General features: G+C 38.9%; 1 protein-coding gene and 1 non-coding gene across 5 annotated transcripts in view; one reads left to right on the forward strand and one right to left on the reverse strand.

Annotated features, from left to right (window-relative positions):
- CUL4B (cullin 4B) overlaps positions 1–25,514 on the forward strand; it is a 51,048-nt gene that overhangs the window by 12,452 nt on the left and 13,082 nt on the right. For 2 of the 4 annotated variants that reach the window (XM_044235731.1, XM_044235732.1), the window contains exons 1-12: positions 288–373; positions 1,133–1,675; positions 3,797–3,912; positions 14,469–14,572; positions 15,468–15,537; positions 16,333–16,406; positions 17,260–17,422; positions 17,565–17,654; positions 17,954–18,036; positions 19,288–19,355; positions 20,490–20,608; positions 21,214–21,406. In XM_044235731.1, the coding sequence (XP_044091666.1) occupies positions 346–373; positions 1,133–1,675; positions 3,797–3,912; positions 14,469–14,572; positions 15,468–15,537; positions 16,333–16,406; positions 17,260–17,422; positions 17,565–17,654; positions 17,954–18,036; positions 19,288–19,355; positions 20,490–20,608; positions 21,214–21,406 (1,651 nt within the window). In that variant the 5' untranslated portion in view covers positions 288–345. Of the gene's footprint in view, positions 1–287; positions 374–1,132; positions 1,676–3,796; positions 3,913–14,468; positions 14,573–15,467; positions 15,538–16,332; positions 16,407–17,259; positions 17,423–17,564; positions 17,655–17,953; positions 18,037–19,287; positions 19,356–20,489; positions 20,609–21,213; positions 21,407–25,514 lie in introns of those variants that run through there. The other 2 variants (XM_044235729.1, XM_044235730.1) reach the window with 1 other exon arrangement.
- On the reverse strand, positions 24,185–24,288 carry LOC122897837. The gene has a single exon (XR_006382669.1). It is a non-coding gene; the product is annotated as a U6 spliceosomal RNA (small nuclear RNA).

Consider the following 25,514-nt stretch of genomic DNA (forward strand, 5'->3'; position numbering starts at 1 on the left):
TACCCCTCCTTATTCCTTTATCTCTTTCAAAGTTTCCATTCTCGGTTCCCTAACTTTTTACTCCCTCCCTTCCGCTCTTCCTCCTCCTCTTTTTTCCCAGCTAGCTCACCCCGCCCCTCGCCGTCACCACCTTCCCTCCCCTTCAGGCTTCTTCCCGCTGCTTCTCCCGCCACCTTCCCCCCACCCGGCCCGCCTCGCCTTCAGAAAGCTCCAATCAGGAGCTCGGGAGGTGTCTCGAAAGCCCGCCCCCTCCTCCCTTTCCACTTCTCTTCCCCCCCCTTTTCTCCCTCCCCCACCCCCCCCACTCAAGTCCTGCGGACCTGGGGGCTTCGGGATCTGGGCGCTATGAAAAGTGTCTGCCCAGTCACTTCCGGTAAGGGCGCTGCAGCGCGAAGCTCCCCGCGGGACCGTTAAGGAGGGGGTGGGAGTTACCGGCGGGCCAGGGGAGGACAGTGCTGCCCGGGAAGGGGAGCGGAAGAGGGAGGGGATAGGACAGCGAGAGCGAGCGAAGGAGCACGAGTGTCTTGAGCGCCTTAGTCGCCGCTTTCCCGCCGCCTTCCCGGGAGTCAGCTCCCCCGCCCCCCGGGCGCCCGCAGTGTTTCTCTCCACCCCCCACTTCGGAGGACCGGCGCTGCCCCTCCTTCGCCGCCGCGTGACCGGAAGTGGCGCCATCTTTAGCCTCTTGTGCTATTGACAATAACAAGCCCTGGTTCTCTCCCCCTCCCCCTTCCCCCTCCCCCCAACCACGGCATCTCCCCTCCCAGAGAGAGGGAGAAAAGGAGGAGGAGCTGCAGCCTCACAGACTCACTGAGTCGCTCCTGCAGAGAGGGGGGAGAGAGACCGAAAAGCAGGGGAGGGGGACGGCACAGCCGTTTACCTGTCTGCCTCCTCATTCGCTCTCCCCCCTCGTTCTGCTCACTCCTGGTGTCAGCCTATCCGCCTTCCCAAACCCTCCCATTCCCCCGTTGTAGCCCCCCCTTCACTTTCCTTCTCGTCCTCTGTGTTTCTCCTCTCTTTCTTCCCTTCCCCCTCTAGCATTGCCACCTTCTCTCCTACACGCACGCAGGCATATAAACGTAGGTTTTTGATGCTCCTCTGCCTGTTGACCCCGCTATTTTCATGTTTCCAACAGGTTTTTCTTCCCCCAATCCCTCAGCTGCTGCTGCTGCTCAGGAGGTCAGATCTGCCACTGATGGTAATACCAGCACCACTCCGCCCACCTCTGCCAAGAAGAGAAAGTTAAACAGCAGCAGCAGTAGCGGCAGTAACAGTAGTAACGAGAGAGAAGACTTTGATTCCGCCTCTTCCTCTTCCTCCACTCCTCCTTTACAACCCAGGGATTCGGCATCCCCTTCAACCTCGTCCTTCTGCCTGGGGGTTTCAGTGGCTACTTCCAGCCACGTACCGATACAGAAGAAGCTGCGTTTTGAAGACACCCTGGAGTTTGTAGGGTTTGATGCGAAGATGGCTGAGGAATCTTCCTCTTCTTCCTCCTCATCTTCACCAACTGCTGCAACATCTCAGCAGCAGCAACTTAAAAATAAGAGTATATTAATCTCTTCTGTGGCTTCGGTGCATCACGCAAACGGCCTAGCCAAATCTTCTGCCACCACTTCTAGCTTTGCTAACAGCAAGCCTGGCTCTGCTAAGAAGTTAGTGATCAAGAACTTTAAAGGTAACCAAGGCCAAAATCCATAATCACCTACTAAGGATTTGACACTTGAACGGTCACGTGCTCTATTTATGTTAATATATTAAACAGTATAGAGGTGGCCTAATGTTTTATGCATAATCAATGAGGTGGAGGGAGGTCCTTTTTTGGGTGGAGGGTTCATTTTCCGGGGGTGGTTAGTATTCTTGTGCTGAAGCATACACTGAATGTTTCTGCAATATTTTGATATCTGGCTCAGCTTATATCTAATCTGTTATTATAACATTGACAATCAATATGATTGATCTGGATTATACAGGTGAGAAATTTGTATTCTAAAGAGGTTTATTTATTTCAGGTGCATAGTGAGCCCAGGCACTGCTGGGATTTTTATTTTTATGCTTCGGTAGGCCACATTCTCTAGTCCCTAGAAATGCAGGTAGCAATGGTGATCTTTTCATGCTCAATGATGATTTATAGTTAGATTGATAATGTTGGGTACTATATTCTTGAAACTCATTGTGTAAGCATTTGGAGAAAAACATTTATGATCTCTGCATTTCTTTTCAAAGGTAAGGTTTGGAAGTGAAAAATACTGTGTACACAGAAGTAGTAACTCTGTGTACACTAGTCTAAAGATAGGAACAATTACTACATCTATTTTTTTTTCACTAAAATGGGTTTTAAAGTACTGACCTGCAGTTTTTAGGAAAATTTGTTCATTTTATGTTTGAGGTACGTGATTTAGAGTATTATGAATGTATTGATGCATAGAAAATCAACAGTTTTTAAAACGTAAGTGAGCTGAATTACTTTTTTCTGTTGACTGTTTCTGTTTTTCTGACTTAGTTTTTCAGCATCCTTAACTGGTAGGTAATAGATGATGTTTATTAAATGGAGAAGTAAATGAATGAACTGAAGTAATATTTACCAGATAAGTGTCTTGTGGCTAAATATTAGTATTGAGAAAATTAGATTCTCAATGCTTGTGTTTTCAGCATTAGTGTGGAAATCAGAAACATGCTTTATTTTATTTAAAGCCAAGGATTATAGTGTTTGTTTTTAACCTTCTCTTTTTTTCCTATAACTCTTCTCCCATCCCCAGGTTCTTAAGTGTTGTAATCTTTCTGATTTAATTAGACCTTTTTGAAGTAAATGTGCATTGTAATTGACTAGCGTGTTCACTGTTCCACTCAAAGTGTATCGATTTAATAGCCAAGAATTTTTAAAGAGATGAGCTATGATCCTAATTTCATTTGCGTACTGGTCTCTGAGATTTTGTTTGGGTTTTTTCTTTCCCTCTTAAACTAAAAACATATCGTTAAGATATTAGGATGTTTTAATTAAAAAAATACTCGTTGCTGGTCAATGAAGTTTAAAGCCTGGGTTAAGAGAGTCCTTTCCATTCTGAAAATGCTACATAGGTTCTGGAGTCATTTGGATGTTCTGATTTTTTAAAATTGCACTCTCCTCATAGATGTAGTTTAGTATATGTGCTGCCGAAGCGAGCACCATAGATGTAGTTTAAATTAAAACCTGAGTGAAGATGTTTCTCTCCATTTGTGGATGGTGCATAAATGTGAGGGTCAAGCAGACTTGGATTAGAATCCTAGTTTTGCCATTAGCTGTTGATGACCTTGGGCAAGCCTTACTAAATGAGTCTTCTTAGTTTTCTTGGTTGCAAGATAGGGATAAATAATACCTTCCTTAGAGCATTGTTAGGGAGATTAAGATGTTTGTAAAGTGCCTTGTGCATAGTAGACATTCAGTGTTTTAAATCTCAGGTGTTGAATTCATGTTGACTAACTTAGGTTTTACATGTGATGGAATAAGATCAAGATTGTTATTTTTTATCTGTGATTCTTGAATTTTTATTTTTTGAAGCAATACAGTCAATTGCAAAAAAACCCCCTCACTTTTCATTCTAATAGGTGAGTCAAAATGACTTAAACAGTATTGTGGCATTTCAAATTTTATTCTTTCTGCTAAGCCTAAATACAGTAGCGACTTTAATATTTAGCTGTAATAATTATAAAAATCACAATTTACCCTTAAAAAGCAGTAATACCATTATTTTACCTTTAATGGATCCTTTCCTTACTGTATGCTACATATTCTGATATCAACCTTGTACATATTATCTAGATAAGCCCAAATTACCAGAGAACTACACGGATGAAACATGGCAGAAGCTGAAAGAAGCAGTGGAAGCTATCCAGAATAGTACTTCGATTAAGTACAATTTAGAAGAACTCTATCAGGTATGTATTAACGTGGATAACCAGATTTGCCAGCGTAAATTGAGGTGGTATGTATATGGATTTTACTTTGAAATGAGTCTTTATATAGACTTACAGCTTTCTTCTAATGAAAATTTCTTGATGAATTTGTGCACTCTTTTATAATCAGACTACATATTCTGACATACTGGACATTCTGACAAACTATGAGTACGGTCATATTGGTATATATATTGGTTTATCTTAGACCCTTATTAGGATTTACAGTGAGGAGTACCTCGGTATAATCAAGGTTTTACCTATAATGGAGTCCTACAGCCCGGATCCCAAAGATAATTTCTGGTGACATGTCATTCCATTAGGTTACTTCTTGCTAAGTGGTGTTACTTGCCTATAGGAGACCTCAAGAAATGCAGATATTCTCTGTATACTTTATCCTCCCTCCTTCTTATTAGTAGCCCTTTGCTGTTTCTTTTTCTTGCTCTTTATGTTTGTTTTATTTTGTGGGCTACAAGACAGTCCTTAGCCAAAAACTGGCATCAGATTGTAATCCAGTGAGGTTCAGGTTTGTTTTTTTGCTTAACAAATGGGTCTGTACTTGAACTGTTTAGTTTAAATATACTATTAAGAACAATTACTGATTTAGACTGCTTACTACCATGATATTTTGCCTACTGTATTTTTTTTAAAGATTTTATTAGGGAGCACATGAACAAGCAGGGCTGCGGGGAGAACCAGAGGGAGAGGGAGAAACAGATCCCTGCTGAGCAGGGAGTCCAGTGCAGGGCTTGATCCCAGGACCCTGAGATCTTGACCTGAGTCAAAGGCAGACGCTTAACTGAGCTAACCAAGGACCCCGTCCTACTGTATTCTTGATACAACCACTTCAAGAAGTTACTTTCCATTGTAGCACAAGCAGTTTCATATAAAAAAAAATTCAGGGGCGCCTGGGTGGCTCAGTGGGTTAAAGCCTCTGCCTTCAGCTCAGGTCATGATCTCAGGGTTCTGGGATCGAGCCCCGCATCGGGCTCTCTGCTCAGCAGGGAGCCTGCTTCCCCCTCTCTCTCTGCCTGCCTCTCTGCCTACCTGTGATCTCTGTCTGTCAAATAAATAAATTTAAAAAATCTTTAAAAAAATTCGGAGTACCAATAGGTTGTGCTTTTTTTTTTTTTTAAGATTGATTTATTTTAGAGAGCAAGGGTATATGCGACTGAGCAGCAGGGAGGGCAGAGGGAGAATGAATCTTAAGCAGACTCTGTGCTGAGTGGGGTAGTGAGTTCTCGGGGTCGTCCCCAAGATCATAACCCTGAGCCAAAACAAAGAGTCAGAAGCTTAACCAGCTGTGCCACCCAGGCACTATGTTTGTGTTTTTCTTATTGATAAGTACCTTCTAAGAAATTAAGTTGTTTTGATTGATGAGAATTTGTCATTTTTATCTATTCATTTCAGTTGCAGAGGTGGTATGGTAATGGGCAAACCCAACCTGGATTAGGAGTCCGAAGACAGGTTTGGGATCTTCTTTTGGTGGCTGTTACCCTTCTGATCTTGAGCGAGAAGCTAGACCTCCCTCAGCTTCAGTTTCCTCCTCTGTAAAACAGGGAAAAGAGTACTTGTCCTACCTACCTCACGGGGTTGCTTCTAAGAATCAAATTAAGATGTGAGAAACCCCTTGAGGCACCATGTTATAGAAATATAAGATGATGTTATCACTAGTGAAGCTCTTTCATAAGTCACAGTGTGGCTTTTGCACTTGTAATAAGTCAATTAAGATCACCAGTTTCTGTTGCTGTGAGAACTGAACGAGTCAGTGCATGTGAAAGACTCAGAACGATGCCCAGCACGTAGTTAATAATGTCATACAATATTACCGCTGTAACACAATGTGTCAGGTAGTAGCTGTACTAAGCTATTAAGGAGAAGCCCACCTTAGATGTCTGTGTTGGTATATTGCATATGTGGCTCCTGGGCTGTACAGTAATAAAAGTAGAATTATGGAATTAGAGTTGGAAAGGCCTTAAGAGATCATGTAGTCCCGTGGTGTTTCTTCATATAGTGCAGATGGTCCTCTACATATCAGGTTTATCTTTTATTATCTTTTAAGCATTATAGAAACTGTGAAGTAGACATGTAGCAGTTATTATTCCTCTATTGATCAGGAAACTGAGTGTCAGGGAAGTTAAATAATGTGCCCAGACTCCCATTGAGATGCCCAGGTTTTAAGCCAGTGCACTTCCCCTCCTGTGCTGCTTCAGTAATATGCTGTGGCACTTTGAGTACCTCTGTAGAGCAGTGTTAGAGGCAGACCGGTTCACTTTAGGGAAAAAACTGTCCTCAAAGAAAGTAATTATTTCCTTGAGGTAATTTTTTCCTTCATGTGTGTGTATATACGGTGTTTATTTGGGTATGGTGGTATACAGCAACTTTAGTTTCAATAATGTTATTTTATGTTTTATATTTATAGCATATTGTTTTAAAGGATCACTTCTTTAGGAAGCAGGAAGAGCTTAGGAAAGCTCTCTCTGCTGAGCAGAGAGCCCAATGCGGGGCTGGATCCCAGGACCGTGGGATCATGACCTGAGCTGAAGGCAGAGGCTTTAACCCGCTGAGCCACCCATGTGCCCCCTGTTTATAGCATATTGATTGTGATTGTTATTGAACCCTATTTACTTTACCTTGAATATTTTCCTAGAGCTTTTGGGTTCAAAAATACTTTTCTGCTAGGGACACCTGGGTGGCTCGGTTGGTTGGATGACTGCCTTCGGCTCAGGTCATGATCCCGGAGTCCCGGGATCGAGTCCCGCATCGGGCTCCCAGCTCCATGGGGAGTCTGCTTCTCCCTCTGACCTTCACCTCGCTCATGCTCTTTCTCACTGTCTCTCTCTCAAATAAATAAATAAACAAATCTTTAAAAAAAAATACTTTTCTGCTAAATTGATTCTCTTCAATTCTTTTATGTTTCAAGAGTTCATAGCTTACTTTTTTTTTCATTTTCTTCTACTTCAGAATTATTACCTGCTATTGTTCAGTTGCGTTTCTTTAGCCTAAAATCAGCGTTCTTTCTGCTCTCTGCACTTTTCACAGTACTTTACTGTTTCTGCTGTAATAAATTCAAAAGCATTTGTTTCTAGCTCTTTTGTTGTTTTTGACCTTAATCTTTATAAATGCTCCTCTGGATTATTCTCAGAAAGTTTATTTTGGAAGTTCAGGTTCAAAAAGGGATAAAACGATAAGGGAGTAAAATTTTTTCATACCATCTGGGTTTCAGGTGCTTGTTTAATTTTGACTGGTTGAGATGTAAATGAAAAGTACTCTCCCAAAGAGGGGGTAGGTGAGGGAGGGAAATGGCCGAAAAAAAAAAAAAGTATTCTCCTAAGTCTCCTAAAATTGAAACTATAGAAGTATGTAGTATACCAACGAAAAGTTCACCAAACCCCTCATTCCCCCATCCTCCCTTATATCTGAAGTAAATGCTTATTTGGCATATGTCTATGAAGAACTTTTTTCTGTGCATGCAAAATCGTTGTTTTAAATCCTAAGCATAGAAGTCCCTAGTGCAGATTGCTTGTACTGCCTCCCTAAGTTTTTAATTTATAGAAAAGAACATGTTGAGTGCCTGGGTGGCTCAGTGGGTTAAGCATCTGCCTTCGGCTTGGGTCATGATCCCAGGGCCCTGGGATGGAGCCCTGTGTCAGGCTCTCTGCTCGGCAGGGGGCTTGCTTCCTCCTCTCTCTCTGCGTGCCTCTCTGCCTACTTGTGATCTCTGTCTGTCAAATAAATAAATAAAATCTTTAAAAAAAAGAAAACATGTTCTGAGTGCATTTGCAAGAAAAGTGAAAGACATTTTTTCAATGATTTTTATTTTTAAAAATGGTCTTTTTTGAAGATTTTATTTATTTGACACAGAGAGAGACATCGAGAGAGGGAACGCAAGCACGGGGAGTAGGAGAGGGAGAAGCAGATTCCCTGCAGAGCAGGGAGCCCATCCTGAGCAGGGAGCACAGGGTTCCATCCAGGACCCTGGGATCAGGACCTGAGCTGATGGCAGACGCTTAATGATTGAGCCATCCAGGTGCCCCATTAAAAGTGATTTTATTTTTCTTTTTCTTTTTTAAAGATTTTATTTATTTATTTGACAGAGAGATCACAAGCAGGCAGAGAGGTAGAGAGAGGGGGGGAAGCAGGCTCCCCGCTGAGCAGAAAGCCCAATGCGGGGCTGGATCCGAGGATCCTGAGATCATGACCTGAGCCGAAGGCAGAGGCTGTAACCCACTGAGCCACCCAGGCGCTCCAAAAGTGATTTTAAATGAGAATTGTACTTGAGTTTAAAAAATTACCTTTCCTAGAAAACCTTGAAATCCTAAAATATGAGGCAGTGATTAATGTTTTGATTTGGGGACATTTTTTTGGTTTGTTTGCTTGTTTTTGATTGACTACAGGTAGTATCGTTAAATGCACTGACTTTTGAGTTGAGCTGCCTTAAATTAGAGATCTGGTACTCATGATAACTTTGGGCAAGTTACTTCTCCAAGCCCTGTTTTCCTCATTTGTAAAATTGGAAGACCAACATTACCTATGTAGCGGGATTGTTGAGTTGTAAACAAAATGCTGCAAAAACTACTTATTGCATTGTCTGCTACTTATTGGTGTCATCAGTGATGATGATAATAATAAATGAGCCTTTTTAAAAGATACCTTTATTTTAAGATTGTACTTTATTATACAGCTCTAAAGCCACACATGTTTTAAAATTCTAAATCCACAGTGGGCTAGAACAGCTGGCCGATAAATAGATTACATTCCAAATATGTGTCAGTAGACACCATTAGCCAAATTGAAAAAAATAACAGAAAAAGAGAGGAACTGTCTAGGAACAGTATCCTTTACTTCTTAAGAATATGTCTTGTTTTTTACATGTGGTATCTTATAATAGTTGGAATTTTGGCTATTGGATTATTTTCCTCTTGTTCTCAGCCTTTATGTAAGTAGCTGTGTAGTGTTTTTAAATCAGCTACCTTTTTTTGGAGCTGGCTGGTTGTTTATATATGAAAGTATAACATTTATTCTTAGTGTAAATGTCTAGCTGTTTTCTTTGAAGGCAAGCCTAGTCCATATTTCAATTCTAATGGAAATAGTTTTATTTATTATTAATGGGAACTCTTGTTTGGTTAGCTTTTTGTGAAATAAATCTTAAATAATGAACTTTTCTGCTAATACCTCATTTATCAAGTAGATGACCGTAAGACTGGAAGCAAGGAGTGTGTCCATCTCAGTGTAGGTTATTACCCATTGTAAAATCTGGTAGTTTATTTTTTATTTTTTTTAAATCTGGTGGTTTAAACAGTCAGAGGTTACAGAAGACCTGTTAGATTCTTAGCAGCGATGAGTAGCTTTTGTATTCTATATACTTCTTAAAGGTTTTTTGTTTACTTGAGAGAAAAAGTAAGTGATAACACAAGCCAGTGGGGAGAGGCAGAGGGAAAAACGGACACCCTGCTGAGCAGAGAGCCCAATGCGGGGCTCCTCGTGGGGATGGATCCCAGGACCCCGGGACCACAACCAGAGCCAAAGGCAGACGCTCAACCAACTGAGTCACCTAGGCGCCTCTTTTGTATTCTGTATTGATGAGTAGCTAATTGTGTTCTATGTAAGGTTGCTTACTTATTGTCCATCTTGTTTTTTTTTAAGATTAGTCTATTACATTTTGTAGTGCTTCTCTCTATTAAGTTAGTACTTAATATTATTCCTGCAATTTAAAGCGTGCAACTACAAATTCTTAGTCCTTGGTAATTTTCAGCTAACTTAAACCCTGTTACTAGATGTAAAAAGAAAAATTAGAGGGGCGCCTGGGTGGCTCAGTCGTTAAGCATCTGACTTCGGCTCCGGTCCGTGATCCCAGGGTCCTGTGATCCCAGGGTCCTTGTATCGAGCCCCACATCAGCCTCCCTGCTCAGCAGGAGGCCTGCTTCTCCCTCTCCCACTCTTCCTGCTTGTGTTCCCTCTTGCTGTGTCTTCTATCAAATAAACAAAATCTTAAAAAAAAAAAAGAAAAATTAGATTTCATGTCTGGCTTCCCTGCTGAAAGTTCTTAGTTTCTGATATTTTTCAAGTATCTTATTTCAACCATTTTTACTAAATGTAAAAAGATAATTTAGAGTTTATTGCTGTATCATTTCTTGAAACTTTATGGTGTGCTTTCCTTTCTTTAAACATATAGTTTGAAAAATAAGACCCAACCCATTAGGCCAGTGACCCAGAGTTCAGGACCCTGATGAGAATTTATCTTTCTGGGTGTCTATTATTGTTAAGTCAGCAAAGTTTCTAAATTTCCTGCCTTACTATGTTTAATTATGTTTGTAGTCTTTGTGTTTTTTAATTCTTATTTTAATCCTCTTCATTTTTTATTCTAGCCATACTGCTCACCCTCATTTCCGTTCCCTTGTCCCAGATGCAATCTTTTGTGCCTTTGCTGTTTCTTAAATCCTGTATTCCCCAAAGCATCAAATTTCGGGAACTATAGTTTTACATTTCATTTGCTACATGTTTACATTTCTTTGGAGTGTATGGTTTTTTTGTATCAGGCAAACATGTGTTTCTTTTTTCAGACATGTTTTTTGATGTGACATTTATGGATTTTGGCGGATAGGGGCTGGGATTTAGAGGAATAAAGGTTAGAAACTTGCTAGAATGTTTCTATTTTATATCTGATTACCTTCAAGAAGGGTTCAGGGCAACGTATTTTACCAGTAATGATTGGAAGTTTGAGTAAAAAGAAAGTTTTATTTAAGAGACTTATGAAACTATGTAGAGTCTGTTTGATACAAATAGTTGCATGTGAAGTGAGATACAAAATAGTTGATACTAATAGTGCATTTTTTTTTAAGATTTTATTTATTTATTTGACAGAGAGAGATCACAGTAGGCAGAGAGGCAGGCAGAGAGAGGGGAAGGGAAGCAGGCCCCTGCCGAGCAGAGAGCCCGATGCGGGACTGGATCCCAGGATCCTGAGATCATGACCCGAGCCGAAGGCAGCGGCTTAACCCACTGAGCCACCCAGGCGCCCTAATAGTGCATTTTAAAGATCTGGAATAAAATAGAGCTTATCCCAAACTTTAAGTAATGATTTAACACCTTCCTAGTCTTGTTTCTGTCCTAGCACATAACAGGGTACAGAGTACTTACTTAGTAAACAGTCCTTGTTGAGTCAGTTACTGCTTCCTGTGTGCAAAGCTGGGTGGATGCCATGGGAATATAGAGATCACTTAGGCCTGACCCTGAGGTGCTTATTATATTCTAGTAGGTTCATGAAATTAGTAGTTTGTGACCAGCATTTTTTTGTTATTTTTAAAGAGATTTTATTTATTTGACAGAGCACAAAAACAGGGGGAGCTACAGAGAGGAAGGGAGAATTAGGCTCCCCACTGAGCAGGGAGCAGGATGTGGGGCTCTATCTCAGGATCCTGGAATCATGACCCAAGCCAAAGGCACAGCTAAACCAACTGAGCCACCAAGGCACCCTAATGACCAGCATTTTTTTAAAAGGCAAAATAGAAAATAATCGGAGAACTTCGCACATAGTAACGATAAGTGTAGTCTCATGAAGATTTTGTTTCAGTTACATAAATTTTTTTTACGTACAATAGATTGTGACATAAAATGTACTTCTTGCTGTGGCTTGTCAAAAATTTTTGGAAGTCCCTGTTTTAGGCACACATGACTGCTTCAAACAAATCTTGCTTTAAAAAGTAAGTAAAGCCGAGTGTTTAGATCATGGTGGGTATGGAAGATTATACACAGACATGAGACTACTAAAATGGTAAGATTGAGCCTTGAATGCCATGCTGAAAACTGTGGTGGTGGGGAAGATAGAAAAGGTTTATTGGGTGAGGTGAATATTTAAGTTTTTTGCGTATTTAATGTATTCATCTGGTTCAAAACCCATAAAGTATTACAGAGCATGTAGTGAAAAGTTTAACTTCCACCCTGTTTTCTACCCACCTCCCCCCAGCTAGTTCCTCTATCCACAAACATTAGTTTGGGGAGTATCTTTTTCAGTGGTGTAAATAACTGTGTGTTTTTATTATTTTGTCTTTTTTACATAAATGATATTAGACCATGCAGCACATGGTTCAGTCCTTTATACTTTTTAAAAGATTTTTTTTAAGAATTCATTTTTTTTTGAGTAATCACAATACCCAGCACATGGCTTGAACCACAATCCCAGGATCAAGATCGCATGCTCCACTGACTGAGCCAGTCAGGTGCCCCAGTCCTTTGTATTTTTTAATACCTATTATGGAATTTCTCCATAATAGTACTTGAGGAGCTTAATGAAGGGTTGTTAAGGAAGGGAAATTACTAGATCTGGTCTATATAGGTTAAGAAGCAGTCAATGCTAACTAGAGAAGCAGAGTGTTCAGTTCCAGTTTGACCTTCAGGACTCACCTTAGATGCTCCCATTCCTGCTTTTCTTGCCTCTAACATCTTAAGTAACTCTCTTAACTAAACATGGAGGAGACTGTATGCATCTAAAACCCAGCTTAATTCTCTCTTTGTCATTATTCCCACTAGCTCTTCATTTTCCTCTGGTCTTTGGGATTCCACCTTTTTACCTCTGCTCAGGAAACCTTTCCTGACTTGCTCCAGTCCTAAAGAGACTGGGTTAGGGCCTTTGCCTCGATGCTTACCCTCATCATAGCACCTAACACAATGTTTTGTAATTCTTTGTTTTCTGATCAGTTTTCTCCTTACACTATAAGCCTCCTCTATGTGTGGGACACATTGCTGGTTGTAAGTACATTAGTTTTTCGGGTATTTAACCATATTGCCTGGTTTAAGCCTCCAAAAGCATTAAAAGAATATGTGGGTACATGAATGAGCACATAGGGTCTTTTTCTCATTAAGGAGAATTGGGGGATGAGATATACACAAATAGAGTTTTTAAAATAAGATACAGTATTGGGACGCCTGGGTGGCTCAGTTGGTTAAGCCACTGCCTTCAGCTCAGGTCATGATCCCAGGGTCCTGAGAGTCCTGCATCCAGCTCCTTGCTCAGCAGGGAGCCTGCTTCTCCACCTCTGCCTGCCTCTCTGCCTGTTTTTAAAAAAGATACAGTATTGACTCGGTGACAAGTCAGTGTGTTATGATTGGTGATAGTGCCAGGTGAGGCAGGTAAACAGAGCTTATTGGAAGAGGTGGAACCTAGCTGAGTAGTAAAGGAATATGGTATCTTGTGTGAGAAGAAAAGAGAAACACAGCAGAAGGGAATGGGAGAAGAGGGAGCTGGAGAAGTACTGAAGTGGGAAATGTGGATGAGATAAGTACAAAGACAGAATCTAAGCAGGGAAATGAGAAGTGCTGAGAAAATGAGTCCTTCAAAAGGAACATTGGATACAATGAGAAGAATACTAAAGAAGGAAGGGGAAGAGTCCATAGAGAACCAGTGTGAACAGAAAGGCTCAGAAATAAGCATAAATCCACCCTTTAGGTACTTGTGGCCTAACCTAACCCCATGGAAAGTGGCCAGAGGAGAATCAGTGGTCTTACTCCTTCCTCCTTAGCTACTGGATCTAAGTGGCCTGCTGTTCCTGGTGAGGTGCAGTGACTTTCCTGCAATGATATAAGTGGTTTTCTTTAAGCTTTCTTTTCATTTGCTAATTTGTTTACTGGCCCTGCATGCTGGGAATGTGACTTCCAAGTAGGTAAGTATTTATAAAATTCCCAATAACCTACAGAACTTGGATCCTCCCTTAGAGTCAATTTTAATTGATTTTCTGCCTTTTGTTGTGGTGAGGAAGGAATCCTGGTGTTAAACTTAAGTCATTACTAGTTGGAATTATAGATTGTATCAGAGTTCATCCAAAGAGTTTTACCATGCGTGTTGTCTTAAAATTGAAAGTCTTTGATACACATAACAAGAAACTAAAAGAAATCTGAAGTTTGTCCTTTTGGGATCTGGTTATAAAAGAAGACAAGTTAAACTATTAGAATGAAGTAAAAATAGTAATTTCTGGTGTAATTAATGTTTACTTAATTGTACAAATTCTCAAACCTTTATATTTAAACATTCATAATCTGAAATGTTAGAGAAAAATACTTGGTGTTTACATCATATTTCTAATACTGCTAGCAAGAATCCATTGTTCAAAGAAAACCAAACAAAGCGCAAGTTTTAACTCAGTGGCAGTCAGACCGCCCAATCCATCAGATAAACATTGGTGAAACTGTTTTTTAAATTCAGAATGGAATTCTGCTTATGAAAACAATTAACATTTTTAAGAACAAGATAGCATTGATGTGTAGTTGTGTTATAAATGGAATGTCTCCACAGGGTAGGACTTGGTTTGATTCTGTCCATCCTTAACCTGAACAGCCATAATAAATGTATTAGTTGGTTTTTTTTTTGGTACATCAGTTATGAAAAAGTTCACTCACATTCATATTTTGTTACTTTACTGTGTTTTAAATGGTTAAATACCCTTTTTAATAAAACAGTGTAAAATATTAAAATAATAAGAATTTGATGTAAATTATCAATAATCCCATTTTCGCCTTAAACATATATGTGTTTAATCTTGCAGGCTGTAGAAAATCTCTGTTCCTACAAGATTTCTGCAAACTTGTACAAACAGCTGAGACAGATTTGTGAAGATCACATCAAAGCACAAATTCATCAGTTCAGAGAATATCCTTTTAAAAACCAAAAATACTATATTTTTATGTTTCCTCCTTCCTTATCCCTCACTATTTAACCCAACTTGAAATGCAGTTGCCTGTGTTTTGTAGATTTGTTACTGTTCCTTACGGTTCTGGAGAAATAAGATAAGAGTTGTTGACTTTTCAACTTTAAGTTCCAAGTCTGCATTGTGATGTTAGTGCAAATAAGATGTCCTTATGTCTTTACCCTTTTTGTCCTGACAAATTTCCATTTAAAGAAAAATAATCTAAGGGAAATCGTAACCAACATAATGCTCTCTTATGTGTAAGACTTACTTTAAAATGTATTTAGTGGAACCTGAAACTTTTTTACAGTTTAAGGAATAGCATTTTGTTCTGTAAGTGCTATTTAGATTTTTTTTAAGATTTTATCTGTTTGCAAGAGGGAGAGAGTGAGCACAAGCAGGGGGAGCAGCAGGCAGAGGGAGAAGCAGGCTCCCCGCTGAGCAAGGAGCCCCATAAGTGACTTGATCCTAGAACCCTGGGATCATGATCTGGGCTGAAGGCGGGCACCTAACTGACTGAGCCACCCAGGCGTGCCTATTTTTATTTAGTGTGTGATGCTCCCTATTTAAGACAAATAAGCTCTTACATTTCTTTTTCTTTTTTTTTAAAGATTTTATTTATTTATTTGACAGAGAGAGATCCCAAGTAGGCAGAGAGGCAGGCAGAGAGAGAGAAGGGGGGAAGCAGGCTCCCTGCTGAGCAGAGAGCCCAATGCGGGGCTCTATCCCAGGACGCTGGGATCATGACCTGAGCCGAAAGCAGAGACTTTAACCCACTGAGCCACCAGGCGCCCCTGCTCTTACATTTCTTATTTTTAATTGTACTAAGCACTTAAAAATATCCTTGACATGTCTCAGGGATTCATTGGATAGTGTTCTTTTTCTAAAGAAAATTGATAGATGCTGGCAAAACCATTGCAGACAAATGGTAAGCTGGAAAAAGTATTATGTTTCAGCTAAATATTGTAGTTAAATAAATTTCTTCAAATACGTGGATGTTAGTTTTAAAAGCTTTGCAGTGTGGTGGGGGATAGTGCCTCAATATCCGCTCTTTTTCTGAATTGAACACTAATTTGGTTTAAGTTTTCTAATTTAAAACTGTAGATTATAGGGAAACCACCATCTTAAATTGACTTGTACCTTAGGATCATTTTTGTCACACTTAACCAAAAAGTAGCTCATTTTTTAAAAAGTTACGTATTTGTCTGTTAGTCGTGATGGATGTCCTACCCACCTACTCCATTGCCTGTGAAGGTACCTGGTGGGTCCTGCCTAGTTCTTCACATCACCACTTTTTCCTTTCTCCTTAATCTGGATTTTTTTAATACCTTATATTCTGCAAACTGAAAAAAAAATCTAAAAATCCCCCTACCCAAAACCACACATGTACAATTTAGGGCACCTTCATCCTGAATGAGCTCTGTTACTGAGGAAGAATTATATATGTGTCCCCTTAATTCCCTGTTTTTATTTTCAGTTACATCTCAAGTTGCAGAGAAGTCTTAGGACCATTTTAAGTGTCCCTCTTCTAGAAACTACAGCAAGGATTAAGACAATAGAATAGTTTAATAAAAATGATTTGGGCATATTCTCAGGTAGATTTCTTTATCTGTATGTAGTAGTCTAGTATATGTAAAAGTAAACCCTGCAATTTTATTATTTAATCAAGAGCAAATGTTTCAGCTTAACAAAATATAAAAATCGATTTCTTTTTTGTTGGCAGATCATGATCAGGAGCATTTTTCTGTTTCTGGATAGAACTTACGTTCTGCAAAATTCAATGCTACCCTCCATTTGGTAAGGATGCCAGAAAAAAATGCAAAAAAATTTGTTACAAATCATAGTCAAATCTTAATTACACTAATGGGAAGAGAGTAAGTGGTACTATGAATATTCTCCCCAAAACTCAAATTTGGCTTCTAGACTTATATTTATAGCAGTTTAACCTTCTCAGTTATGTTTGCCTAGTCCAATACTGGTGATAGCTAACATTCCCTGAGCATATAATAACTTAATGAAGAAGTTTTTTTGTTAGCTAAGGGGATTAAAGTTTGTTCTGGACTGTTTAGGAGTGTGCATTATTTTGTTGCTTATCAAGAGTTTGCTCATTATCTGCTAACATTGCTATGGATTTTGTTGCTTACCAGAAATTTGCTCATTATCTGTTAACATTGCCATGGAAAATTCCATGTAAACACAAAAATAGAATAGTATAATGAGCTCTTTCCCCCACCTTGTGCCTAGCATCTACCTACAGCAATTATCAGAGAGTTTACTGATTTTTGAGTACTGAAGCCAGATGACAAATGACCAATTAAGCCTTCATTACCAGTACAGTGAAAGCCATTTTGTCTTTGAACTAATTTTGTCTCATGATTTGACCAAGGAAGAAATCCACCAAAGGAAGTAATACAAAACTTAGTTATGGAGAAAGACAGGAATTTAGCTTCAGTTCTCATTAAAGACTAAATGAGTTTCCTGTATGCTTTAACTCTAATAATGTGTAAAATTTAATTTGTGGATTTTATCTTTTTACAATTGCTGCTTCAGATCTCAAGCCCTAATTAACATGCAGTGAGAAGTTAAGCAGACCTCTCTAGAAGTGGTATTGTTGTCAGTTAATTTTGATCCTATATATTTTTTATTTTAGGGACATGGGACTGGAGTTATTTAGGGCTCATATTATAAGTGATCAGAAAGTCCAGAATAAGACAATTGATGGCATTCTTCTCTTGATTGAGAGGGAAAGGAACGGTGAAGCAATTGATAGAAGTTTACTCCGAAGCCTTTTAAGCATGCTCTCTGATTTGCAAGTAAGTTAACTTCAATTACAGAGCTGATTGCTATTCCTAGTTTGGTGTTTAAAAAACAGATTCATAGTGCTATTCATATAGAGGCAATTTAATAAATATTTATTGAATAAATGAACTCCTTTATTTTCATCCCTCCTCCCAGATTTATCAGGATTCTTTTGAACAACGATTTTTGGAAGAAACTAACCGGCTCTATGCAGCTGAAGGCCAAAAATTAATGCAGGAAAGAGAGGTATTTAAAAATCATGATTAATAAATCCACTATGTCTCATGATAGACCTTACATTCTAGAACATAAGCTGCCCTTGGCATTTATCTTGACAACATTGTGATGCTTTTTTTCTCACTTAGGTGTTCCTTTCTTTTCTCTCTTCTTAGAGGCTATAATTCTGGATCATAAACTATTTATAGTTTATATATGATTCAACCCTGTCACATTGGACAGGGCTGCTCCTGGGGTCTTTTGGACTTGACATTTTCTGAGTGATTTATGGGGAGGAAAACAATAATATAAAAAAACTGTCTTTGTAGGTTCCTGAATATCTTCATCATGTTAACAAACGTCTAGAAGAAGAAGCAGACAGACTTATTACTTACTTAGATCAGACCACCCAGTAAGTATTATATGCTTAGCCTAATAGACTTTAACCAGTGTCATTGAATCACTTAAGGTACTTAAATTTTTTTAACAATTATTCTCTCTATACAAATTTTGTTTGCCCCAGTTAATTAGATTTAATCAAGTAAATCTAATGTGTGTGTGTTTAAAAATTTAAATATAAAATATTTAAATTTAATATTATTAGAGGAGCGCCTGGCTGGTTCAGTTGGTAGAGCATGTGACTCTTGATCTCAGAGTCATGAGTTCAAGCCCCATGCTGGGGATAGAGCTTACTTCTGTAAAAAATGAAAAAAAATTGTATTAGAACCTGATGTGATCTTTGAAATCTAAAGGCTGTTTAAAATTCAGTAGATGTTTGGAGGTACCGACCAAGGAGTTCCTGTAAGCAGCATAGATAACTACTTTCCTAATAAAAGCAGAGAAACTTGGAAAAAGCCAGCCACAGCAAGACCATGGAAATACTTATTTTTTTTTAAAATATTTTATTTATTTATTTGACAGAGAGAGAGAAAGAGATCACAAGTAGGCAGAGAGGCAGGCAGAGAGAGAGGGGAAGCAGCTCTCTGCTGAGCAGAGATCCCAATGCAGGGCTCAATCCCAGGACCCTGAGACCATGACCTGAGCCGAGGGCAGAGGCTTAACCCACTGAGCCACCGAGGCGCCCCCCTTCTTATGGTATGAGTAAAGTAATTCTGAGCACCAATACATTTAAACATAGGATAGGGATATTGAAATTGACATAACACAAGCTATTTGAGGGGTGCTTGGGTTCCTCAGTTGGTTAAGCATCCCTGCTCTTGCTTTTGGCTCAGGTCATGCATGATGTCAGAGTGATGAGATGGAACCCTGAGTCAGGCTCAGGCGCTGAGCGTGGAGCCTGCTTGGGATTCTTTCTCTCCCTCTCCTGCCCCCATCTCTCTATTTTATTTTTTTTAAGGATTTACTTATCCATTTTAGAGAGAGAACTGGGGGAGAGGGAGAAAGCAAATCCAAAATATACTCCCCTCTGAGTGTGGAGCGCCATGTGGGAGCTTGATTCCACAAACCCGAGATAAATGACCTGAGCCCAGATCGAGAGTCAGGCATCTAACTGTCTGAACCAGCCAGGCATCCCTTTGTGCTCTCTCCTTAAAAAAAGGTGCAGCAGCATCAAGCTGTTTATTCCCCCACCCCCACCCCGGAAAGACTTTAAGTTTTCAGCAAAGTCAAATGTCAGTAATTCTAAACCTTTTTTTCCTTGTAGGAAGTCATTAATTGCTACTGTAGAAAAACAACTTCTAGGTGAACACTTAACCGCAATTCTTCAGAAAGGTAATTGACCAGTTGGTAAAGAGATCACTTTTAAAATGGTAGCAGCAAATAAGTAAAAAAAAAAAATTCTTAAGGATTACCCTTTCAAGAAGTTTGATACTTGTGGCTGCTTTTCTGAGACTGGACATAACCCTTTCTTCCCATGTATCAATGGTAAACTTTGAGGAGATGGTTCTTGGCTTAACTTAAAGATATAGGAACTGAAAATGAGAGGGGTCCACTAACACCAATAAAAAACCCCAAAAGTGGGAATGTGGGAATTCTTGACTTAATTTGTAAGACCACGGTAGAGAAAAGAAATTCTTCTTACACTAAAGTGTACTCGTATAAAACCAAGGACTTTTTTTTTCTTTGCTATATTTTTTTAATTTTTTAATTTTTTATTAACATATAATATATTATTAGCCCCAGGGGTACAGGTCTGTGAATTACCAGGTTTAAACACTTCACAGCACTCACCATAGCACATACCCTCCCTAATGTCCATAACCCAACCACCCTCTCCCTACAAAACCAAGCACTTCTAATCCTGAGTGATCATAAGGGTAAACCCTGAATTTTACTTTGACAGTGCCAGAGATAGGCAGAAACCTTACTTTCTGTCCAGCCATCTTTTCTTTTATATAAAATGGTATATTTTAGAACCTTTATGCAGAATACTATTAGTTCGTTCTGAAAATCAGATACATTGAATCTTGTTCAAACTTGGCTTATTAATGCATGGTTTTTGAAATACTACAGACCATATCCAGTACTCTGAAATACAATGATGTATATACTAATTAGTGCCAGATGTAGTATGGCCACTGCACATACGAGTGAGTTATTTATAATGTGTATTTGAGTAAATCGGTTTTTACAAATTGGTTTATACATCTGAGCTACCATGCTCAGTGGCACAAATAATTATAGAATTGTTCTTGTATTTATATAAACTAAGGCTTCCTATATTTAGTTTTCATTTGAAAAGGTGATTTATCTGTTTGGATTTAATAGAGAACAAATCTTTATATTAAAATTCATAAACTAGTAGTAGTTTAGATCAGTATCACAATAATAATTTAACTTAATTTTCATTAAAATGCCTGGCGTTTTTGTTCACTATTTTTAATGGCAAAATGTTTGAAAATTCAGGTTTAAATAACCTCCTTGATGAAAACCGAATTCAAGATTTATCTCTTCTGTATCAACTCTTCAGTAGAGTTCGAGGTGGGGTTCAGGTTCTCCTGCAGCAGTGGATTGAATATATTAAGGTAATAACAACCTGTCATTTTTTTCTCTTATGTCTTATAATCTATACACTCAGTACATATCAGCAAACACTTCTTACATGTTAGACCCAGTTGTTTTTTTTTAAGTAATGGGAGTTTTGAGGACAGTCAACGTGAGAATGATAGCTGTGTAACAGATCCGCAAAAAAAGTGATCTTATTGATGTCTGATGGGATTTCTAGCTCTAATATTTAGAACAGTGAATGTGGGGGGACAAAAGAGGACTTTTTTGGGGTCCAAAATTTCTTTCCCTTCTTCAGTCTTACACTGAAGCCAGATTGCCATTTAAAAAAAAAAAATAAAACCTGACTTCTTTAAAAGTAGGGACAAAAGCCTGGAGGCTCATAATAATGCCCCATTGTAATGCTATATACCCAGTAGAGGTCATTCCTTCCTTTGCGATTATAGACAAATGGTTATTAGTCTTGATGTTTAATGACTTTATTTTTCTTTTCCAGATTTCCAGAACAGTTTTAGTCTAAAATTTTGAATTTTAAAAATATGTATACCTACTTAAAATATGATTTGGGAATTGTTTTCATCAGAGATAATCCCAATTTTAAAAAGTGGTCATTTTTGTTTTTTAGGCATTTGGCAGCACTATTGTAATTAATCCTGAAAAAGATAAAACCATGGTTCAAGAATTGCTGGATTTTAAAGATAAGGTTGACCATATAATTGATATTTGCTTTCTGAAAAATGAAAAATTTATCAATGCCATGAAGGAAGCATTTGAGACATTCATTAACAAAAGACCGAACAAGCCTGCTGAACTTATAGGTATTTTTCCAGTCTTTTTTTTTCCTGGCTATTTAATGTTCTTTTACTCATAAAATTTCAGTCAGTTTGAAATTTTGACAAGGGTGTGTAGTTTATTAACACATTTATTTGGGGTTGCTTAAGAGGTAGTTAGTTTCTAAGAACCTAGATATAAGAAATAAGTCCTTCAACGTAAAGAACATCTCAAGTTCACGTGTCAAACATGTTCTTTATAAGATAATACATTGAACCCTATTTGCTCTTATTTATACTAAGCTGGATACCTGTTTTCTAAGCCTGTAGCAATTTAGAGGTGGGGCAGGGTTCTACTTCTAGAACCCCACACTTCATGCTACAAGAGAGGGTAGCAAGAAATACAGTTTCTAGCCTGCAAGGACAAATGTCCAGGACAAAAAATAAGCTTAATAATTTGGGCCCATGTAGTATAAGGCTATGGTATACAGCAGTGTTTCTCAGATTTCCCTACCAAACTACCCTTTAATTTCAGAAAGAGAGGTACCCTGTGATGAAAGTCTAGTGTGTTTTGCCAGAAGTAGTGTTTAAGATTGCTTAACATCGGGACGCCTGGGTGGCTCAGTGGGTTAAGCCGCTGCCTTCGGCTCAGGTCATGATCTCAGGGTCCTGGGATCGAGTCCCGCATCGGGCTCTCTGCTCAGCAGGGAGCCTGCTTCCTCCTCTCTCTCTGTCTGCCTCTCTGCCTACTTGTGATCTCTGTCTGTCAAATAAATAAAGAAAATCTGTCAAATAAATAAAGAAAATCTTAAAAAAAAAAAAAAAAGATTGCTTAACATCAGTGTGAAATGGACACCCCAGAGGATGGGCGAGGTCTTTCAGTGGCTTTTTTTTTTTTTTTTTTTGAGATGTAATTGACATACAATATTACGTGAGTTTCTAGATGTACAACATAGTGATTCAGTGTTTGAATGCATTGTGAAATGGTCACTGCAATAAGCCTAGTTACCATCTGTCCCCTTACAGAGTTAATACAATGTTTGTGGACTGTATTCCCTATGCTGTATATTACATCCCCATGACTGACTTATTTTATAGCTGAATTTGTACTTTATCACCTTCATCCATTTTGGCACCCCAACCCCCCTTCGCTCTGGCATCCACCAATCTGTTGTCTGTATTTGGGTCTGAATTTTGTTTTTGTTCTGTTTTTTAGATTCCACATGTAAGTGAAATCACGTGGTATTTGTCTTACTTCTCTTTCTTCATTTCACTTAGCATAAAACCCTTAAGATCCATGTTACCGCAGAAGGCAAGATTTCTTTCTTTTCATGGCTGAGTAGTATTCTGTTACACACACACCCACACACACCCTTCTTTATCCATTCATCCATTGATGAACACTTAGGTTGTTTCTCTACCTTGGATATTGTAGGTAATGCTGTAGTGAACATAGAGGTGTGCATGTTTTTTTTTAAGATTTTATTTATTTATTTGACAGAGAGAGATCACAAGTAGGCAGAGAGGCAGGCAGAGAGAGAGGAGGAAGCAGGCTCCCTGCTGAGCAGAGAGCCTGATGCGGGACTCGATCCCAGGACCCTAAGATCATGACCTGAGCCGAAGGCAGCGGCTTAACCCACTGAGCCACCCAGGCGCCCCTAGGTGTGCATGTTTTTGAATTAGTGTTCCCATTATCTTTGTAGTGGAATTGCTCGGTCATATGGTGTGGCTCTGTTAATTTTCTGAGGAACCTGCGTAATGTTTTCCACGGTGGCTGCACCAGTTTGCATTCCCACCAACAGTGCACAAGGATTCCCTTTTCTCCACATCTTCACCAGCACCATTTTTTGTCTTTTCCATACTAGCTATTCTGACAGATGTGAGTTGATATCCCAGTATGATTTTGATTTGCATTTCCTTGTTGATTAGTGATATTGAGCATCTTTTCATGTGCTTGTTGGCCATCTGTATGTCTTTGGAAAAAGACATTCAGATCCTCTGCCAATTTTTTAATGGATTTTTTGGTTAAGTGAGTTGTATGGGTTCTTTATTTTGGATTCTTTATACCCTATAGGATCTATGATTTGCAGATATCTTCATTCCATCTTTTCCCAAAAAGGTTTCCTTTTCATTTGTTGATGGTTTCCTTCTCTGTGAAGAAGCTTTTTAGTTTGAAGTCCTCTGTTTATTTTTGCATTTGGAGTCAGATTCAGAAAAAAAAAACACTGCTTAGACCGATATCCAGGAGTCTATAGCCTGTTTTCTCTTCTAGGAGTTTTATGGTTTCAGGTCTTCATCCATCCATTAAAAAGACATTCAAGTCTCTAATCCATTTTGAGTTAATTTTTTTTGTATGGTGTAAGATCATGATCCAGTTTAATTCTTTTGTGTGTGGCTGTCCAGGTTTCCCAATACCATTTATTGAAGAGATTTGACTTTTTTCCCATTGTATATTCTTGCCTCCTTTGGTATAAATTAATTGACCATATAAGCATGGGTCTATATCTGGGTTCTCTATTCATTGATATGTATGTCTCTTTATGTGTTAATACCATACTGTTTTGATTAGTACTATAGGGTTTTTTAAAATTTGTTTGTTTTTTTAAAATATGGAATGTGGGGCTCCTGGGTGGCTCAGTCATTAAGCATCTGTCTTCGGCTCAGGTCATGATTCCAGAACCCTGGGATTGAGCCTGACATCGGGTTCCCTGCTCGAGAAGCCTGCTTCTCCCTCTCCCACTCCCTCTGCTTGTGTTCCCTCTCTCACTGTCTCTCTCTCTGTCAAATAAATAAATAAAATCTTCTAAAAAATAAAAAATTAAAAAGATAACTATGAAACGCTTCATGAATTTGTATGTCATCCTTGCAAGGGGCCACTCTAATCTCTGTATCCTTCCAGTTTTTGTTATATATGCTGCCAAAGTGAGCACTGATTACTACAGTTTTGTAGTATATTTTGAAATTGGAGCATGATACCTCTGGCTTTATTATTTCTCGAGATTAGTTATTTGGTATCTTTTGTGGTTCCATTCCTACTTTTAAATTACTTGTTATAGTTTTGTGGAAAACACCATTGGAATTTTAATAGGGATTCCATTGAATCTGTAGATTACTTCAGGTGGTATGGACATACTAACAATAGTAAGTCCTCTGATCCATGAGAATGATATATTTTTCCATTTCTATTTCTATCTTGAGTTTCTTTCATCAGTATCTTGTAGTTTTCCATGTACAGGTCTTTCACCTCCTTGGTTAAATTTATTTTTAGGGTGGGCACCTGGGTGGCTCAGTCAGTTAAGTGGCTGCCTTTGGCTTAGGTCACGATTTCATGGGTCCTAGGATCAAGCCCTGTGTTAGGCTCCCTACTCAGCAAGGAGTCTGCTTCTCTCTCTCTCCCTCTACCCCTCCTCTGCTTGTGCTCTCTCTCTCAAATAAACAGATGAAATATTTTTAAAAAATTTACTTTTAGGTATTTTATTATTTATTTTTTAAAGATTTATTTATTTGAGAGAGAGCAGTGGAAAGGGGCAGAGTGAGAGGGAGAGAGAGTCTTAATGCAGACTCCATGCCGAGCATAGAGCCTGACGTGGGATTCCTTTTTTCCGACCCTGAGATCCCAAGCTAAGCTGAAACCAAGAGTCAGATGCTTAATCCACTGCTCTTGTATTTTATTCTTTTTGATGCAGTTGTAAATGGGATTGTTTTCTTGAGTTCTCTTTCTGATAGTTCATTATTAGTGTATAGAAACACAACAGACTTTTGTATATTTTGTTTTCTGCAACTTTACTGAATTCATTTATTCTAATAGCTCCTCGGTCTTTAGGGTTTTCTTCTAGTGTCATGTCATGTGCAAATAGTGACAGTTTTACTTCTTCCTTTCCACTTTGTATGCCTTTTTTTTTTTTTTTGACAGAGAGAGATCACAAGCAGGCAGAGAGGCAGGCAGAGAGAGAGGAGGAAGCAGGCTTCCTGCTGAGCAGAGAGCCCGATGCGGGCCTCGATCCCAGGACCCTGAGATCATGACCTGAGCCGAAGGCAGCGGCTTAACCCACTGAGCCACCCAGGCGCCTTTATTTCTTTTCCTTTCCTAATTGCTGTGATGAGACTTCAATACGATGTTGAGTAAGAGTGGAGATAGTGGGTATTTTTGTCTCAT

This window comes from Neovison vison, chromosome X (assembly GCF_020171115.1).
Source record: "Neovison vison isolate M4711 chromosome X, ASM_NN_V1, whole genome shotgun sequence".
Classification (NCBI taxonomy): domain Eukaryota; kingdom Metazoa; phylum Chordata; class Mammalia; order Carnivora; family Mustelidae; genus Neogale; species Neogale vison.